General features: G+C 46.0%; 1 protein-coding gene across 7 annotated transcripts in view; it reads left to right on the forward strand.

The window, feature by feature from the left end:
• XB22065601.L (zinc finger protein L homeolog) overlaps window positions 1–11,888 on the forward strand; it is a 32,858-nt gene extending 20,970 nt beyond the window's left edge. For 3 of the 7 annotated variants that reach the window (XM_041565715.1, XM_018266976.2, XM_041565713.1), the window contains exons 18-38: window positions 281–415; window positions 1,448–1,576; window positions 1,973–2,125; window positions 3,127–3,276; window positions 3,372–3,539; window positions 3,630–3,761; window positions 4,578–4,739; window positions 4,837–4,929; window positions 5,664–5,747; window positions 6,022–6,156; window positions 6,315–6,401; window positions 6,492–6,644; window positions 7,277–7,420; window positions 7,562–7,630; window positions 7,774–7,938; window positions 8,022–8,144; window positions 8,357–8,491; window positions 8,581–8,715; window positions 9,909–10,226; window positions 10,445–10,577; window positions 11,436–11,888. In XM_041565715.1, coding sequence (XP_041421649.1) covers window positions 281–415; window positions 1,448–1,576; window positions 1,973–2,125; window positions 3,127–3,276; window positions 3,372–3,539; window positions 3,630–3,761; window positions 4,578–4,739; window positions 4,837–4,929; window positions 5,664–5,747; window positions 6,022–6,156; window positions 6,315–6,401; window positions 6,492–6,644; window positions 7,277–7,420; window positions 7,562–7,630; window positions 7,774–7,938; window positions 8,022–8,144; window positions 8,357–8,491; window positions 8,581–8,715; window positions 9,909–9,916 — 2,360 coding nt within the window. In that variant the 3' untranslated portion in view covers window positions 9,917–10,226; window positions 10,445–10,577; window positions 11,436–11,888. Of the gene's footprint in view, window positions 1–280; window positions 416–1,447; window positions 1,577–1,972; window positions 2,126–3,126; window positions 3,277–3,371; window positions 3,540–3,629; window positions 3,762–4,577; window positions 4,740–4,836; window positions 4,930–5,663; window positions 5,748–6,021; window positions 6,157–6,314; window positions 6,402–6,491; window positions 6,645–7,276; window positions 7,421–7,561; window positions 7,631–7,773; window positions 7,939–8,021; window positions 8,145–8,356; window positions 8,492–8,580; window positions 8,716–9,908; window positions 10,227–10,444; window positions 10,578–10,634; window positions 10,843–11,435 lie in introns of those variants that run through there. The other 4 variants (XM_041565714.1, XM_041565712.1, XM_041565711.1 and 1 more) reach the window with 4 other exon arrangements.
• The last annotated feature ends 1,732 nt before the right edge of the window (window positions 11,889–13,620 follow it).

Here is a 13,620-nt window from a genome sequence, read left to right on the forward strand (position 1 = left end):
CCCTCATACGACAAGGCTGACAAACATGGGGGTCTGTTCGTGGTTAACTTATTATTAGCTCCTTATTAAGTCACATAAGGGCCCCGTGTGGATCGTTTTGGAGAGGACTGTACCCAGAGACCAGTGTGGTCCTCTCCCTATAACATCCCAATCTGCATCTGACCAAAGCCCAATTAGGGATCAGTTGGAGAGACCCTCGTTCAGCTTCCCGTGTTGCTTGTGGCCAATAAAGGAGCCACACTAGATAAAGACTTCATGAATACGTTGCTTTGTGTTGCAGACATGCCATTGGGTAACTCACATCTACACGGCTTAGTCAACTGTCTGAAGGAGATCTCCGTGTGCCGGCCACGCCTTATCCACAACCCCATCTCTGCCGTGCGATTGGGCCCAGAACTGAACCGAATCTGCTCAGGTGACGAGTAGCCTCCGGCACAGACCACGCTTTCAAAAAATACACAATGCCATTGGGCACAACAATTTAAAGGAGAAGGAAACCCCCTGGGCGCAAAACTCCCTCCCCCCTCCCTCCCCTGTGTGGCCTACCTGTCCCCCCGGGCAAATGCCCCTAACTTGTTACTCACCCCTCTGCGCAGGTCCTGTCCACGGAGTTCACAGCGCCATCTTCTCCCAAGCCGTCTTCTTCCTGGATTAATCGGCCTCTTCTTGCCCATGCGCAGTAGGAACATTTACCGGTACGGATCTACTGCGCATGCGCCGAATGTCACAAAGTGAAATCGGAAAACTTCGTGAATTTTGTATGTGCAGTAGATCCGTACCGGTAAATGCGCCAAAACGCCAGTCAAAGCAAGAAGAAGGTTTGGGAGAAGATGGCGTCTGTGAACTCCGTGGACTGGACCTGCGCAGACGGGTGAGTAACAAGTTAGGGGCATTTGCCCGGGGGACAGATAGGCCAGGGGGGAGGAGGGAGGGGGGCAACACAGGGGAGGGTTTTTGCGCCCAGGGAATTTCCTTCTCCTTTAAATCAAGGCAATACAGTGAGATTTATAGATTTACAGGCTAAAGGCTACGGGTTATTAAAATAAAAAGTAGGATTATAGTGCTGTGTATGATAGTAACTCTGCATGAAGTTCTATAGTGAATAAAGTGCCCCCTCTTGTAAAATATAAGGATATTATAAGTCACTGAGTAGTTCCATGACCATATAAAAGCACGAGGCTGAAGGTCATGGAACTCCGAGGTAACTTCTAATATCCTCATATTTTGCAATAGGAGGTACTTTATTTATTATAATACAGGTTTCAGTGTGTCATGTGACAGAGATGACATCACTAAGCTCCGATTATAACTGATGACATCACTTAGCACCGGATATCGTTCTCATGATATTTATGTCTCTTGTGTATTATATACGTTTAATAGCCGCTAGCACAGAGGTCCAATAGGAAGTGGCAATACTTACGACTGATGCTTATTTTTATTACAGATGGTGCTGGAGCCCTGGTCAGTCGAGGGGCAGAAGCACAAGCCCAGCACAGTCATTTCACTCGGGCTACAGCCAACAGCCCTTCCCAGCCAATGCCCGAGGGCTACAACACACGCCTGGGCCGAGATGGTAAGTTGAGTGAGACTTGTGCTTAGTTACCCACCCCTGCGACAGAATCACTTCACATAAATAGTATCATTTCATCATACTTTGAAAGACATTGGGGTATATTTATCATATAGAGTGAAGTTAGAGAGTGAAATTCCGCCACTCCATTCATTTCTATGGGATTTTTAAAAGAGTATCAATAAGTGAACTTTCATCCTTTGATAAATACGCCTTTCAAAACCCCATAGAAATGAATGGAGAGTGGCGGAATTTCACTCTAGAGGACTGTGGTGATCTCTAACTTCACTCTTTGATAAATATACCCCAATGAGGTGCGAGTTCAGTCATTGCTGCACCCCTAAAAGTCTACACAAGTCTGTACCTTGAATGATCTTAGTGACGTGTTTATTTATACAGAAACCAGTCGCAGCTCACTTCAGACTTTTGAGAGAGGACAGGAAAAGAACCTGCTTCTTGTTTCCAGCCCCCACAGGTTGGGTACTGTCGGCTCTCGCAGGGGTGAAGAGATTTGCTCTCCAGACCTGGGACTCAAGAGGACACACTCAGATGGTAAAAAAAGGGGCTTCTTTGCTAACTTTGTATTGCTGTGAAAATGAGTGAGACCTTAACTTAAAGGAACAGTTCAGTGTAAAAATAAAACTGGGTAAATAAATAGGCTGTGGGAAATAAAAAATGTTTCTAATATAGTTAGTTAGGCAAAAATGTAATGTATAAAGGCTGGAGTGAGTGGATGTGTAACATAATAGCCAGAACACTACTTCCTGCTTTTCAGCTCTCTAACTCTGAGTTAGTCAGTGACTATAAGGGGGGCCACATGGGACATAACAGTTCAGTGAGTTTGTAATTGATCCTCAGCATTCAGCTCAGATTCAAAAGCAACAGTTATGTCCCATGTGGCCTCCCCTCAAGTCTCTGATTGGTTACTGCCTGGTAACCAATCAGTGGAAAGCAAGAGAGCTGAAAAGCAGGAAGTAGTGTTCTGGCTATTATGTTACACATCCAGTCACTCCAGCCTTTATACATTACATTTTTGGCTAAATAACTATATTGAAAACACTTTTTATTTTGCACAGCCTATTTATTTACCTAGTTTTTATTTTTACACTGAACAATTCCTTTAAATATGTGGGTTAATCAGGGAACTGGTGTCTATCCCTATGTCACTGACTGTCACACTATTTAGTAAGCAGTGTCCTAATGTGGGATTGTGTTAGAGATGCACCGAATCCAGGATTCGGTTCGGGATTTGGCCAGAATTCGCCATTTTTTTTAGCAGGATTCGGATTTGGCCGAATCCTTCTGCCCGGCCGAAGCGAATCCGCATATGCAAATTAGGGGCGGGAGGGAAATTGCATGACTATTTGTCACAAAACAAGGAAGTAAAAAATGTTTTCCCCTTCCCACCCCTTATTTGCATATGCAAATTAAGATTCGGTTCTGTATTCGGCCAAATCTTTAGCAAAGGATTCGGGGGGTTCGGCCAAATCCAAAATTGTGGATTTGGTGCATCCCTTGTTTGTGTGAGTTCTCTGAAAGGTGTGTGTGTTTAGCAGATCTGTCCGGCCTGCTCGGTGCAATAAGCAGCACAAAGAGAGCAGCCCTGGGGTCCTCCAGCCCTTCCTTCCCTGTGACTTGGAGCTCTCCTGCACGCCGCAATATCCTGAAACCACCAGAAGAGGCTCCACCTGCCCGATGTGATGGTACCTAGAACACTGGAACCTTCTATTATTCATTGAGTGTTATCTGTACCCCCTATACTCCCTGACTGTGTGTCTGTGTATCATGTTTATCCCAGAATCTCCAGCCTGGAAGTCCCATTTGATGAGTGTGATGAAATGTGTGAAGAAGATCCCAACCTGCAAACCAAGTCCTTCCACCACTCACTGTGGCTCTCCCAGGTTCCCCACCTCTAGCCGGGGCCCGACAAGACCTGAGATGGACCTCAGCAGAGCCAGCGCACAAGGTGGGTCACCAGCCTTTGTCCGGGTTGATAGAAGGTGCGGCTGAGGTTGTCGGGGATTGTGTGTGGGCTAATGCTGCACTGTGTGTCCAGGTGCCAATACAGAGGGCAAGCAGAAAGTGAGCCACGTCCTGGTGAAGGAGGAGAAGGAGCAAAGCCCTTCATGGCCGGCGGGGACTATGTGGGTGCAGCCAGACAGCAGTTCCAGAGACACGGACAAAGCAGGTGAGCACTGGAGAACGTTCCTTGGATGTTATTAAAGGGATACGATAGAATACTTGAAGTACAGCACCGGTTTATGTTTAAAGTAAAAAGCCTTTATTTGATACACATGGCAACGATGTGGATAACAGGGACGTTTCAGGCCTAGTTTGGATACTGTCTTGGGAAAAAAACATTTTTTCAAAACACATCAGTTAATAGTGCTGCTCCAGCAGAATTCAGCACTGAAATCCATTTTTCAAAAAAGCAAACAGATTTTTTTATATTCAATTTTGAAATCTGACATGGGGCTAGACATATTGTCAATTTCCCAGCTGCCCCCAGTCATGTGACTTGTGCTCTGATAAACGTCAGTCTCACTTTCCTGCTGTACTGCAAGTTGGAGTGATATCACCCCCCCCCCCAGCAGCCAAACAACAGAACAATGGGAAGGTAACCAGATAACAGCTCCCTAACACAAGATAACAGCTGCCTGGTAGATCTCAGAACAACACTCAATAGTAAAATCCAGGTCCCACTGAGACACATTCAGTTACATTGAGTAGGAGAAACAACAGCCTGCCAGAAAGCAGTTCCATCCTAAAGTGCTGGCTCTTTCTGAAATCACATGACCAGGCAAAATGAGCTGAGATGCACCTACACACCAATATTACAACTAAATACACTTGCTGGTTCAGGAATGACATTTTATATTGTACAGTGAATTATTTGCAGCGTAAACAGTGTCATTTAGAAATAAAAACGACTCCATAATAATCATGAAAGAATCCCTTTAACTTGTTGCTTGGGGCAATATTCAACCCAATCGTCTCTCTACAGGTCCTTCTGGGAAGAACATTCACTTGAGTGGTCTGATGAAGCTTATGGAGGGGATTCCAGGCTGTGACTCCAGTGGCCCCTCTAGATCCATGTACAGCATTGCTGTGGGGCAAACTGATGGCAGGAAACCCGGCAGGAGCACCCAGCTGCCATACTGTAATGGTGAGAGATAGTTCAGCGTCACTGTCACTCACATACTTGTGTGTAGCAGGAACTCACCCATAAACACTTGTTATGATCTGTGTTATTTTACTCCTAGATGACGGCTGTTTCCTCCCAGAGCTGAGTGATAACACCATTGCATCAGTGGACTCCGTGTTCAGCGATGATACAAGTCTGTCCTCAGAGAATGGTAATTCCTCTCTCGCCTTGGGGGGACACCAAACCAGAGCCAATTATATTGCAAGTTGGAATGATATCGCCCCCCTCCCTTCCCCTGGGTCTTAAAAGAGAACTAAACCCTAAAAATGAATGTAGCTAAAAATGTCCTATTTTCTATAGTGAACTTATTGCACGAGGCTAAAGTTTGAGCTTGTCAATAGCAGCAATGATCCAGGACTTCAAACTTGTCACAGGGGGTCACCATCTTGGAAAGTGTCTGTGACTCTCACATGCTCAGTGGGCTCTGATTGGCTGTTGAGAAGCTAAGCTTAGGGCTCGTCACTAATTATCCAGCAGAAAATGAGCTTCCCTGGCTGTAATATAAGCTGATGCTACAGGTTTGCTGATTATTCAATTCTGATGCTAATTGCACTGGTTTCTGTGCTGCCATGTAGTAATTATGTGTATTAATTACTAATCAGCCTTATATTGTGACATTTCTATTCTATGTGTACTGTATATTGTGAGTGGGTCCCTAAGCTCACTAAGTGACAGCAGCACAGAGCATGTGCAGTGAATCAGCAGAAAAGAAGATGGGGAGCTACTGGGGCATCTTTGGAGACACAGATCTTTACTGCTAAAGGGCTGTGGTTGTCTTGGGCTGGAACAGAAGCACAAAACATAATGTACAACATTTCTAGCTACTTCTTTAGTTAGGCTTTAGTTCTCCTTTAATGTACGAAACACTCTGTCCTTTCCCTGCAGGTCCCACTTGTCAGACCCAGTTAAGTGAGAGGAGAGGAGCCCGCAGGGATGTGCCAGAGAGAAGCAGATGTGCTGCTGAGAATGGTAAGAGATCCCAGGATCTTTACTACATGTTTACAACTGTGAGTAGATCACTAGTAAGGTTCCGCTGATACCGGCTGCTTGGGACTGTAACTGCCACCCCATACTATTGACTAAGGCAGAACAATTTAATGACAGTTTCTGGGACAAAATAGGGACACGTTTTTGCAGATGGAGCAAATCACACCGTGGGCAATAACTAGTCCCACTCACCAAGCAAAGGTTCCCTGGCTCCATCTACATCAGGCGAGAGCCCAATGAGGTTCTGTCTCCATAGGTGAAGCCTCCCTCGCGGCTATCAGTGGCCTGCAGAAGGTGGTCCGTGGCTTTCTGGAGCAGGAGTGCACAAGCCCATTATCTGCCGTACAGAGAGAAGGTTCTGCTGAGAAGAACAGGATTCAGGAGGAGAATGGTAAGTTTAGGGCTAATGAGTCACAGCCATTGGCTAATGTCATGAGAAGGAAACGGTAGAACTTGTGCCTGATGATAATGGGTGGGGCCACTGAAACTGAACCCTCCCAGCTACTGTAGCTCTCAGTTGCCTTATAGGAAAGTGTTTCCCTGTTTCAGGAGAGGTGGCCACGTATCTGCAGACTCCGTTGCCGGCCTGGAGAGGTGCATTTCTGTGTCACAATGACAAGTGGCCCCCTGGGAATGGTAAGTGGGTGTGATTTTTGGGAACGACACACCCCAGAAAGCAAATGTATTGGGGTTCCATCCTCTTCCTTGTGTTCTCCTTGTGAGCAGATTCCTCGTACTCAGCCCTGAGTGGGCTCCAGAAGGTGGTGAATGGCTTCTCTGAGTTGGACTGTGTCAGCCCTTTCTCTGCTGTGAGCACTACTACCAGCGAGGGGGGCACCGACACCTCCACTAATAAGAAAGGAGAACAGCAAGTCCGGGGTGAGCACTCCTCCTTGTTCTTACTCTCTATCTCTGCTCCTACTCACTCCATCTCTACTCCTACTCAATCCTCCTTGTTCTTACTCACTCTCTCTACTCCTACTCACTCCTCCTTCTTCTTACTCACTCTGTCTCTGCTCCTACTCACTCCTCCTTGTTTTTACTCTCTCTGTCTCTGCTCGTACTCGCTCCTCCCTGTTCTTACTCAAGCTATCTCTGCTCCTGCTCACCATATCTCTGCTCCTACTCGCTCCTCCTTGTTCTTACTCACTTTATCTCTGCTCCTACTCGCTCCTCCTTGTTCTTACTCTCTCTCTCTGCTTCTGCTCGCTCCTCCGTGTTCTTACTCATTCTTTCTCTGCTCCTACTCACTCCTCCTTGTTCTTATTCACTCTGTCTCTGCTTCTACTCACTCCTCCTTGTTCTTACTCACTCTCTCTGCTTCTGCTTGCTCCTCCGTGTTCTTATTCACTCTGTCCCTGCTCCTGCTCCATCCTCCTTGTTCTTACTCACTCTATCTCTGCTCCTACTCACTCCACCCTCTGTATCACTGACCCTTCTTGCCTCTCAGTCTATTGCTGACCCTCCTGCCTCTTTCTGATTCGTCGGTGATCCTGGTTCTCCCTTTGCAGCTCATTCCTCATACTCTGCCCTCTCTGGGCTGCAGAAAGTGGTTAATGGTGTTGTGGATATTGGGTGCTTGAGCCCCTTCACTACTACCAGTAACGTGTCTAGCGACGGAGGGCAGGACACCAGCCTGAAGAAGAGATGTGATGGTCAGTTGTACATAGAATTTATATTTATACATAACGAGGAGGCTGATATGTTACCCGTCAACTGCTTTGCCCTGAATATTTATAGAATTATTTCTAAAGAAATGCTAAAATATTTTTCTGGTGTTTCTTGACGCACATTAGATTCCTCGCAAGTGTCACCGAGACCGTCAGGAGAGAAGCAAATTCTACTGCCCCCAAGGGCCCCGGCTGGTGAGTGTTGGTGTCAGGTGAGACAGGAATCTCCTATAGTAAATACTAGAAGTGTAGGGGAAAAGCAAGGCCACGGGGTATAGAGCAAGACTGAGGGTCCGTACCGTTGGGTGTTGGTTCCACCGATTCTTCTCGCTTTTCAGCTAAATGTGATCCAGGGAAGACCAGCAGTGCACACAGCAGCCCTCGACTTAAACCCACACCCAGAAGCCATTGCATCGATCTGACGCAGGAGGAGGAGCCTGTCCCTAATAAAACAAGTGCACTGATCCCAGAGAGGCAGGAGAGGAGCGCCCCCCGCAGGCCAGGTGGGATTCTGCTAGTGATCCATCTTTAATTCCAGCTGGTTAATGACAGACTGATGCTCATTCTCCCGCTATCGTTTGTACAGTTGAGCTCCCTCGTGTCCCGCCGTCCAGCAGTCAATACATTGATCTGACCAGAGAGGACGAACCGCTCAATAAACTCAAATCCTTCAACCCACCAGCAGGAGGCGCAACGTCCTCCCATTCTGGTAAGATTCGGTGCCGCAATAACATCTGCTTTATGGCAAGTGAACTGCCGAGCCCAGGCCTTGAATACAGACGTGGATTGTGTTGAATTAAAGGGGACATCTTCCCTGCATTGTATCATTTTCATAAAATATTGTATGTGGCTAAGAGGTACTAGAATATGTTGACCCAGAGTGCCTCCTTCTCTCTCTTTCTCAATCTCGTTCTGTTTTAGCGAGCATAAACAAGGCCACTCACTCAGAAAAGAGACCCCGGCCGTGTATAGACTTGACAAGGGAGAGACGGGTGGATGTAAATAAGCCATTGGATCCAGGCCAGTCAGGACAGGAGCACAAGAGGATGAGAGCAGGTAACCCCAGAATAAACACAATGGATCCCTTGTGTACCCCCTGCCAAGAACCCAGCACCCACTAATCACTATACTTTCTACTCTTCTAGGAGTCCCTGTAGTAAATGAACATCTCAGTGGCCTGGAGAAGCTCTTGAAAGATGTTCCTGCATTTACTCCCAGTAACCAACCCAGTGGGTATCGACAGAATGCAACCTGGTGGTTCAAAAGCACATCCTCTCATGGTATGATCCTTGTTATGATCCTCTCATGGTATGATCCTTGGAATGGTCCTCTCTTGGTATGATCCCTGTAATGGTCCTCTCATGGTATGACCTTGTAACAGTCCTCTCTTGGTATGATCCCTGTAATGGTCCTCTCATTAAATGATCCTTGTAACGTTCCTCTCATGGTATGATCCTTGTAATGGTCCTTTCATGGTATGATCCTTGTAATGGTCCTCCCATTGTATGAACCTTTTAAAGATCCTCTTGTGGTATGATCCTTGTAATGGTCCTCTCATGGTTTGATCTTTGTAATGGTCCTCTTGTGGTAAGATCCTTGTAATGGTCCTCTCTTGGTATGATCCTTGGAATAGTCCTCTCGTGGTATGATCCTTGGAATAGTCCTCTCGTGGTATGACCTTGGAATGGTCCTCTTGTGGTATGATCCTTGTAATGGTCCTCTCTTGGTATGATCCTTGTAGTGGTCTCCTCGTGGTATGATCCTTGTAATGGTCTCCTTGTGGTAATGGTCCTCTCATTGTAGGAGAGTTGTAACAATGCTCTCAGGTAAGGGACCCTATTACAATCCTCTCATAGTAGGAAACCTGTTGTCATCCCTCACAGCCCTACAGTGATCTTCTCATGGTAGGACCTTGTAGTGATTTTATTGTAGGAGCCTGATCGGATTAGTATTGATTTTTCTTCTAGTAGGAGCCTTGAGGCATCTGTACTGACCCCCTTGTGGGAGAAGCTTTTTGTATTGCTGTTCTGCTAGTCGGGTCTTTTGAAGTTTTGTAAAGATTCTCTATTGGCTGGTAGGATATTTGTAATTATGCTCTTATCCTAGGAAACTTAGGAGGTTGTGATGATACAGAATCAGCCCTCACTTAGTGTAGTTTCTAGTTACCCTATATTTAAAGAGTTCACCTTAAAGCTCACGCTCTCCTATTCATATTTGTCTCTTATTCAGACCACTGCCTGGTTGCTAGGGTCATTTGGACCCTAACAACCATATAGCCGCTAGAAATTGCAAACTGGAGAGCTGCTGAACAAAAAGCTAAAACATTCAAAAACCACAAATGATAAAAAAATGAAGACCAATTGCATATTATCTTGGAAAATCACGAAAAATCAATTCCAAGGTGACCTGCCCCTTTAATACTCACAGATCCACAAGAAGCTTAATATAATATATTTATCGATTTCTTTTACAGAAACGTGAAGCTGTGGCGAATAATCAGCGCAGCGAGAGGAAATCCTATCAAATTTCTCATCAGCAATGAAAACTTTTATTAGTGGGGAGGGACGGGGTGGAAGATGCCGGGAGTCCCACCCACACAGCAATATCTCCTGTACTGTAGTGAGTTGGGGAAACGTCTCCCACCGTCGCACTGAGGATTTTTTTTATTTATCATACGGACACTGAATGCAAAATACACAGACTGTCCAGTCCCGGGACAAGGAGAGAAGGGGCAGGAGAATCAGCCCAGGAGTCTGGAGAGCGGAAAGACAAAGGGGGGCCCTGTGCACAGGTAGGGGCCACAGTGCAGCAATTGTGAGGCTTATGATCATGGTACATTTGTCATTAGCTAGAAGCAGCAGTGCAGTCTCTTCCTCTGCACTCACCATTGCCGTGTGATGGATAAAACTGCAAGAAGCCTCGTTATTTCTCTAGTGCTTGCGCCCCCCAGTGGCACCAATGGGAAATTCCGTTTATAAATATATTGATGGTTTGTACCATTTCTTTCAGCTGTTGATTTATAGAGGGACAACTGCTGCAGAGGTTTGTAATGATCGCTCTCCAAACATCAGGCTCTCGCCCAATCCGGGCCGTTGGGGGTCGGCGCAAGGCACAGATGTAAGCGGAGGCTGCTGGGGCCCCAGTAAGTTGCCGGACTCGTGTGATTTACGGTTTATTGTTTTTTCCTCTTACATTACAGCTTGGCCTGTCCATCAATGTATAGAATCTCTGTCGCTTCTCTCCATGTCCGCTCAGCAGAGTTCTCCCTGGAAAACGAATCATTTCCTAATTAACAAGGGCCAAACCTCTCCTCAAACTGGGTCTTGATTTCTTCTCCGCTGCTTGGGATTTTCAGCCCGAATGTTCTGATTTCCTGTGGGTTATGGAAGAGCAAATACTTGTTCCTGGCAAGTGAATACGACCGAAAAAAATGAAACTACAATAAAGGAAATGTCGCACCCAACTTATATGAGCGATACTAGAGAGAAAACTGTTTTATAGATCAAATATGAAAAAGGAGGACGTACTCACAGTTCGCCTCAGTCCACATAAAGTAGAGACCAAAAGATGTGAGTTCCTCCAAAAATTAAATAAACAGCAATAAAAAACAAAAAAGTTATTTAGGACATAAGGACAAGGCCTAACGCGTTTCGTAATAAAAATATATTAGATATTATAACCGTGAGGTTAAAAGCAGACTTTATTTTAAACTTGTTAAACTCATCAGATCCCTGACGCGTTTCGGATCTGCCGATACGTAGTCATAGGTATAGGGCCTATACGGGTAGTTACTCATAGGCTCACAGTAAGTGCCCGTATAGGCACAAAACGCGTTAGGCCTTGTCCTTATATGTCCTAATAAACTTTTTGTTTTTTTATTACTGGAGGAACTCGCATCTTTTGGTCTCTACTTTATGTATATGTGAATACGACCCCCCAATAAGTATATGAAGCACCAGTAATACACACGTTCCAATTCTCGTTGTCTGTTGCCTTCCAGATATCCCTGATCTCTCCTCCTGAACATCCCAAGCTCTGCCCATTCCCCGCCGATCTATTGGGGCTGCTGTACGTCAACTACACGCGGTCCCCTCCCTTCAACTCCGAACTTCTTGCACCAAACTGATCGCACCCCCCGAGTATCTGGAGAATGAGTTTTACGCCCCATTCTGGACCCGTCCTGCCGGAATCCTGAGATTGCACACAATGCGTTGGGTCTGGATACGACGCTCCGTACGTGATCCGGATACTCCACTCCCACATATTTATTCATATTTATACCTGTAGAAATGTAAATATTGTAAATAATATCTTCACCAACGGCTGACAATCCCCTGTATCTGCAGATATACAGAAGTGAATATATATATATATTGTCAGACAATAAAACACAAATATGAGATTTTCTGCAGAACAAAATAAAAAACGAGTTTCCACTGAAACGTTGGTACTACAGCGGCATTGCATCCATTTACTGCTCAGCTTCCTATAGGTGATCATCTAAACAGGGTTGCAGTTGGTCTGTATTGACCCCACAGTATGGTTTGAGTGCTACAAATGTTGTTCCCAGAGTGCATTGTGGGTATCATTCAGTCCATGGGCAGATCCATGAGATCAGGGAAATGATGTGCCAGGGGTCGCTTGTCCCCATTGGTTATTCTTGCTCCAAGCAGAGTTCTGGGCCAATAGGAAGAGACACAGAGCATAAGGCAGTTGTTGGCAGATACTGGATACAATTTATGATGCTGAGGATTGAGCGCTCAGTGATTGGTGGGAAACAAAACTACACCGCAGCTCCGCCCCCACTTGTCTGGAATGACCAACCAGCAGCTCAGTTTGGCAACAAATGCCTCCATTGTTTGCCGCCCAGTTTCTCATTTTTAGACCTGATTTCCCAATACACAATGAAATCTCCAAATATAACACTGGATCCGTGAGCTGAGCCGGTATATTTGGATTCTGCAGCGATTGAGCCGGGGGGGGGGGTCTCTGTTGAAAATCTGCAGAAACGGAGAAAAATAAAACTTTGCTACCTCAGCGTTTTGTCTCTCCTTTCACTCTCCCCTCCAGATCTGATCCAGAGGCGCCTGCAAAGTGTCAGTGTTTTATACACCGTTCTGGGAGGGGCCACTGCACCTGATATTGCACCACTTTATATCGCACCACTTTATATCGCACCACTTTATATTGCACCACTTTATATTACATTACTTTATATCGCACCACTTTATATCGCACCACTTTATATTGCACCACTTTATATTACATTACTTTATATTGCACCGCTTTATAATGCAGTGGGTATATTTAACTGAGACCCGTTGTCATGAGGAACCCTTAGAAACCTTACTCTCAGTATGGGAATCTGAAGTCTCCTCCCAGGTACAGAGCTCTGATTCTCTGTACTTCCTGCTCCTAAGCTGCTCTCTTCCCCATGGTCACACAGCAACTGCCCCCCCCCCGGTAAGTGGATCCCATCTCCCTGCTGTGCTTACCCAAGTACAGACATTTCATGGGCGTGCGCTAGTGATGTCATACATACATATATGGGCGTGCGCTAGTGATGTCATACATATATGGGTGTGCGCTAGTGATGTCATACATACATGGGCGTGCACTAGTGATGTCATACATACATATATGGGCATGTGCTAGTGATGTCATACATACATATATGGGCGTGCGCTAGTGATGTCATACATACATATATGGGTGTAAGCTAGTGATGTCATACATACATACATATATGGGCGTGCGCTAGTGAACTTGACCCACACATGACCTGAACCGCCTGCACCCGGCTACTCCTCTATTTATACACCCGGCAGACCCAACTCAACGATGACATCACAAAAGGGGTGGCCACGCGCTATAAAGCCAGAAGCTGACAGTGTAAGGTCGGGGAGAGCAAGCAGAAAAACTCAACCACAACTCGCTCACAACTGAGGTCAGCCCGACCCGCCGACTCATGGGTATTGGTCCGGCCGCACATCACTAGCATGTGTGTGACATCACTAGCAGGTCCCTGACATCACTAGCATGTGGGTGACATCACTAGCAGGTCCCTAACATCACTAGCATGTGGGTGACATCACTAGAAGGTCCCTGACATCACTAGCGTGTGTGACATCACTTGTGCATGCGCAAGACTCAGAGGAGGTCGCCATAGGCCATAAGGAAGTACC

The sequence above is a fragment of the Xenopus laevis genome, chromosome 6L (assembly GCF_017654675.1).
Source record: "Xenopus laevis strain J_2021 chromosome 6L, Xenopus_laevis_v10.1, whole genome shotgun sequence".
Classification (NCBI taxonomy): domain Eukaryota; kingdom Metazoa; phylum Chordata; class Amphibia; order Anura; family Pipidae; genus Xenopus; species Xenopus laevis.